We start from the raw sequence: 6,872 nt of genomic DNA on the forward strand, positions 1-6,872 counted from the left end.
TTAGATAAAAACATGTATTAAAATAAAATATCATTCCCTCACTATTAGTGTCATTCCCTCACTTTTTAAATAGTGAAAATAATTAATTTACTTATTAATTAATTTGAAAAATAAATTAAAAAATTAATAAATTAATTTATTAAATTAATTTATTTATTTATTAAATTAATTAATTAATTATTAATTATTATAAATTAATTATTTAAAAAATTAATTAATTTAAATATTAAGTATAATTTATAGGATATATACTTTCTTTATAATGCCATTACATATTTCTATTAATATAAAAAGTTTCAGAGCTTTTTATTCACTTTACTTTTTTGGGATTTTATGAACTGAAAAATGACAGTTTTCGTGAGAATGACCCATATATATATTATTTATTTATTTAAATACAAAGCGCAAGGAAAAATAAATTATGAAGATATTATATGAGAAAAAATGTAACAGCGATAAGCTGATGAGCTTCATAAAAAGTTATAATGTGTTAAAAAGTAGAGCTAATGAAATGTGTTATTCATTCAATTAAAAAATTAGATGCTTTTAATAATTTCTTGTATTTTTAAAAAGAGGTTTCTAACTTTATTAGTAGAGGTAATGTATTGTACAATTCAGGTCCTAAATATACGAAGATATTATGCAGAATTTATTTATGAGCAAAAGGAATAGATACGTTATTGGGTGTTCAAAGACTGTATAAATACTTTTGTTTCATAAATAGCAAAAAAAAATTAAAATTAATTATTTTTTTTAAAAAATATATATATACTGTAATGAAAAAGTATTTAGACTGCGTTAATCTTGAACTGAGATTGAAAAATTGCTGTATGAAAACATTTTACTAAATGGGTTTTGGATTTTCCTTAAGCAGATAATATTATTGTGATTATATGTTATATGCAGCATTAAGTTTACCCAAGCATAATACATGTTGTTGTTTTTTTAAAAAAAGATGGGGCTGAAATTTTTTAATGATAAAATTTAGTTAAAAAAAATCTTAATTTGTTCGTCAAATAATTAATGGGGGACTTCCATTTTAGGTTATGGTCAACTGCGATGTCTAAATATTTTATAGATGAAACTGATTTGAATGGAATACATTCCCAAACTGTGTCAGAGAAAATATTTGAGTGAAGACTGATAAAAATATTATTATTAGAATGGTTAACTATCTGAAAGTCAATAAATTTGGTTCGATTAGCATTAACTACAAGATTAACGTCGATAAACCATTTTCTTAATGTGCAATTTTTTTCATTGCATAATCAAGAATAAAGAATAACTGTGTCGTCAACATCGATTTAATGATATTTTAAATTCTAAAAGTCATTTATTTACATATGTTATGAAAAATAGTGGTCCGAGAACTGATCCATGAAGTAAGCCGCAAGTAATCAAGTAAATGTAATCTGAATCTGATTAGGAACACAGCATTTACAAAGTTGCCTCAAGTTTTATAATTAAAACTAACTCAAACGATTTTTTTAAAAAATTGTTCTAAGCAAGGCTCTTTAAATATTCCATACTCCATATTGTCTATTATAGACACTTAATGCGAAATGGTGAGGGGATGGGTGGGCTCAGGCTTATTATATAGACTCGCGTGACTGGTTTTTAGTGTCGTGATGCGTGACCTGTAGTGGGACGCGTGTCACCTGTAATCACACGTGACTTTAAGTCACCTTATACCTATATAATCACTGTGCACCAAACGTTACAAGAATCAAGCCTATTATGAATTCATCCAATGTTATGATTTTTTTTGTTATATTTTATTACGAATATCACTATCCCCTTATGTACTTTGATCTCTTGTTGTGTTTTGAGACATCAAAACAGTTACTGAATAAAAGAATAGTATAAAGAAGGAAAAAAATAAAGAGAAACAGAACATGATATGTGAATTAAACTGTAAATAAGGGACGCGTGCATAGAGCGATGTTGCATCGTTAGGATTGTTTGTGATGTTAGTGTTGAGTAGATCATCAAAATTGATGAATTGATTTACTTTCAAAAAGCTTTTACGTTTTAAGTAAATGTTATATGATTTTGATACACAGTGAGCGGGAAAAAATGAATCACCCTGAATAACTTTTAATCCTAAGGATTGGATTTTCCTCAAATAAATATCCCAATGAATAAGTTTTCCGTAAAATTTGACAAATATTTTAAAATAAGACGATTTTCTAGCTTTCAGCTCTAATCAATCAAAAATTATTTTTATCGCACTTTCTTATGAATTATTTATCATATGTTTCCTATGTTAGATTATTGCAAGTAAAATCAACGTTAATAATTGGGCAACGCATGGGAATGACGTCACCTGATTCGAATTTTAAAAGGTATATGAAACCACGTGATTCTTATATTAATACTTACGATTGCGAAGCATGTCTTTATAAAATTAAATGACGTAATGAAATAAAATTGAAGTTACCTTCTAAGACACGAAAAAATTATGGTAAATTCCGAATATCACACTTTAAATTATATTATATGTTACTAGTGGGCTGCGCTCCCTGCTCGCTAGCTCGCCAACTCCCGAAAATTGCTACGCAATCTTATATGGTTGCTTCGCAAACCAAGCTCGTTTCGATCGCTACTAACTTAGGTACATTGCAAATGCACAAAATTCTAAGAATTCAAAACAATCATTCAAATCCATATGACAACTTTTTTTTATTTTAAAAATTACATCTTTTTAGTAAATACTAAGTCATTAAAATAAATTTGAATTCAAATAAATGACATGTAATTCGCTAAACCTATCAGAAATGTGCTATAGTATAATTCGTGATATAAATCAAAAATAATTCAAAATCAAATAATTCAAAATCAAAAATCAAATAAATTCGTAGTATATAAATTCGTAAAAAAAGCGCTTTCGACAAAATACTAAAATTGAGATCTATCGACAAAGACTACTCACTTCTGCCTAGCTTAATAGTATGAGATTGCCGCAACTGATGCTCTCTGGTTATTTCAGTTTCCGTTTTTAAAAGCGCTATATGTTGAGCCACCTCAGCTAGATTTGGCATGTGACATTTTAAGCGGCAATCATTGGTCGATTCGCCGTGTAAGAGAAATAGTAACGTAAACAATACAAAGCAAACGTTGCCACCGGCGGAAAAGAAATACAGCCAAAATTTGGGAGCCACGTAAGAGAATTATATATATTAGATACTGTCAATCTTCCGTTTAGTAAATTGAACTTCTAAATCAGGTTCTAGTAAATTTAATGGTATGGAACCACACCAGAATATATAACAAATAATAATCTAAAAAATAAAGGTTGTATATTAGGTGCCATGAATGTGCAGGATGGGATTAATAGGGAGTTTTGGGGAGAGGTAAAAAATCTGCTATCATAGTACCTAAATTATTATGCACCTTGGTATAATAGGTGCCACAGAATGTGTAACTGCAATAAAAGTATTTAATATATTTAATTAAGCTAGCGTCAATAATAGTTTTGTAATTTTTAATGTCCGCCAAAAATCATTATAAAAATATTAGTGTTTTAACAAATTATTTTTTCGAGAATTACGATTAATTAATTTTAATAATGGGTACAAATTGAAATAATTTAATCGAATGATCGGATCTTCACGTTATAGGACTCAATCTTACAAGTTCGGGAGGGTGACCACGTATATGCTAATTAATTAGTACAGACGATACTTTAAGTTACAAAATTAGACACAAAAACGTACTTTCTCTGAATAAGCATACCTTTTTTTCCCGATGAATTCGGATTTCTGAGCCCCAAAATCTGGGAAATATAGTCCTCTGGTTTAGTGAGGAGAGCGGTCCAAAGTTTGGACCCCTTAATCTGCCGTATATGTAAAATTACCAAGCCGTATACGTAAAATTCGAATTCTCAGAAACTATTCGACCGATTTCTCTCAAGATGTGTACTTTGCCATGTAAAATTAGATACTTTAAAATGATGTAAAAAATTGTACACCTTACAATTCAAACTTTTTTCAGCTATTATTAAATAAAATAAATTTAAAAAAAAATAATTACTCAAATTTATATTTTGCGTGGAATTACCTTTGTGTAAATGAATTGCTTAAAAAGTTCTCTAGATGTGGTAAAATAGGCAAAAGTAAAATTGTCTATACTTTGGACTGCTCTCCTGACCAAACAATCTATGAACCATATTTCCCAGATTGTGTATTTGGGGGTCAGAAATTCGAATCCGTTGAAAAAAAAAGGTATGTTTATTTACAGAAATACGTTTTTGTGTCTGATTTTGTAACTTAAAATATCAAATATCGTCTGCACTTATTAATTAGTATATTCGAGGTCACCCTCTTAAACCATTAAGATTGAGTCCTAAAACGTGATGATCTGATCATTAGATCAAAAGTAATTCAGAATGGTCTGTCTTTTTTTTTCTTTTTTTTTGCTCACTGCGCATACAAAAATGTCGCAAAATCTAAAACGCTCTATTTTGGAGGATTATGCAAGAAAATAAACAAACGTTCAACCTTTAAAATGATGCAAATGTTATACTCAATAAATGGGCCTGAAAAAAATAGGATACCCTCGTAATCAAGTACCAATTTCGATACACTTTTATATTAGCATTGCTATTGCGTGACAGTTTCTCTTTAAATAAAAACTCTTCCGCCTTCCGATCGTAAAGTTGGCATAAAAAAAGAATCATCCCAAAAATGCGCAAGAAAGAAAAGAAAAAACATGTTTCTGTGCATAACAAACTTACATCACGAACTTGGAAACTTGCATCAGGCACAAAGTAAGAATAGAATCTTAAGTAGTATGCGCATAAATAATTGAATAATATTTCATTGGTATTCTGTACATTACCTAGTTATTTGCCCGAAATCCTACATTATTGCTCTATGGTTACCTCACGAGCATTTCACTAACAAATGAGCAGTTAACTATTTAATTATTTATTTAATTCCTTACTAGTAATGTATAATTTTGAAAGTCTAAATAATGTATGTTTAAAATTAATATAAAAAGTTGTTGGATAATATCATAGTCTGCTTTTTTTTTTACAGCGGTAAAGATCTACTTAAGATATCCGCAAACTCGTTCTAATTTTGAATATTTGTGAAATCTTAATTACTGTTATTTCTTGAGCATATTAATTAATTCTTTTCTATTTTTTTTAAAATAAACAATATATATTTGTTAAATAGTTGCGAGATAACTGGAAATGTGTAATAAATTGGAATAATCTCTCCATTGTTTGACATATATAACACCTTAAAAAAATAAATAAAAAAAAATAAATGAAAAAGAAACAGAGAAGTTTATTTTACTGTATATTTTAGGTGTTATTAATTACAATAGCTCCAGGATTTCACAATTGTTACATAAGCTTATTGTGCACATAACAACAATAAATAAAGTTTAAATATTCACAATTGCATGTGTTATGCTTTTTTTTATTTATTTTTACTTGTTTCAAGGAATGTATTTTATATATTTTACATTTTATGGTTTTTTAGGATTTCCTTCTCTTTTTAAAGGTTTTAACGGGTCATAGTTGATTTCCTTTTTTGAAGAAATAAAACTTTATACGTTGACATGATATATACAAGCAATGTAACTTTACTTATTTATATTGAAACTTTTTGTGCATAAAACTTGTTGAATTTATTAATGCAATGAATAAGTTTTTAGCAAAATAAAGCAACTTAATCATTACAATTTAAATATAAATTCACAATAAAAATTAATTGTAAATTAATTTTTATTATGAAGACCTGGTCCATGTTTCGAACGATGGTTAGAGTGCTTTAATGATTGGGTGCACATGTACAACAAATAAAATTTCTCTTACTCTCTTAAATTTTATTATTATTATTTTTTTTTGGATAGCACTATTGGGAGCATTATATGAATCTAACAGCCACCGTAGGTGTGCTGGTTGATTCTGATTCTAAAGAACTTATTTCGAAGGGTAATTTCGAAGGAACTAATGAGCTTAAATATATCTGAACTTACAAACGATTCTGATTCTAAAGAACTTAAATAATTTCGAAGGAACTAATGAGCTTAAATATATCTGAACTAAGGAGCTTAAATATTAAATGTTACCGGGAGTTTTATTTGGAAAATAGCTGTATTTATTGCAATCATTTCCATTTCTAATCGATATTTTCTTTCCAGCTTCTCCTGCCATTTCTAGAGCTCTCGCGTCTTCTTTGCCCCGGCGACCAAGAAGCGAGAAAAGACCCATTCCCGATGAACAAAAAGATGACAAATACTTTGAGAGAAGGAAAAGGAATAATATGGCCGCTAAGAAATCTAGAGATGCAAGGAAGGCGAGAGAGGATGAGATTGCTCTCAGAGCTTGCTTTCTCGAAAAGGAGAACGCCATTTTGAGAGCTCAGGTAACCACTCTGAGAGAAGAAGCTCAATCCCTCAGGCAGTTACTGTTGCAGAAGAGGCACAGTGAATGGTGCAAAACTTAATGCGTCATGTCTTTAACTGGACTTAAATCAAAGTGCTGAACAATATAACCATTTGCAATGAAACATATGCATATGACGAATGCATGGCGGAACAATGAAAATATATCTATAAATGTTGTAAAATTATTTGGGCAAATGTATGGGAAAGCAGAAGCAGTTATAATAAGTAATGAATCAATGAGAGCAAAATTTTATAGCATCATATCTGTGAATCAAGTGCAAATGAAACTGTTGAATATGGACATTATGAAGTTTATTTGTGACCAAGAAATATATCCGTATGTATCAACATAAGACGCTTGGAATATGTGGGTTAAAACTTTAGGTGTCAGACTTAAACTATGAATTGCAAAAACATTATTAAAGCATGTTTATAATGAAATATACGAAACTCATGTTCAACTTGCCTTA

The 6,872-nt window shown here is 29.0% G+C and overlaps 1 protein-coding gene across 1 annotated transcript in view; it reads left to right on the plus strand.

Annotated features, from left to right (window-relative positions):
• The window catches only part of LOC107446629 (thyrotroph embryonic factor-like), an 18,326-nt gene extending 11,865 nt beyond the window's left edge, over positions 1–6,461 (plus strand). Inside the window, exon 2 of the mRNA XM_016061320.3 lies at positions 6,157–6,461. Within this exon, the coding sequence (XP_015916806.3) occupies positions 6,157–6,461 (305 nt within the window). The remainder of the gene's footprint in view (positions 1–6,156) is intronic.
• Positions 6,462–6,872: the final 411 nt, after the last annotated feature.

This window comes from Parasteatoda tepidariorum, chromosome 1 (genome assembly GCF_043381705.1).
Source record: "Parasteatoda tepidariorum isolate YZ-2023 chromosome 1, CAS_Ptep_4.0, whole genome shotgun sequence".
NCBI classification, from domain to species: Eukaryota; Metazoa; Arthropoda; class Arachnida; order Araneae; family Theridiidae; genus Parasteatoda; species Parasteatoda tepidariorum.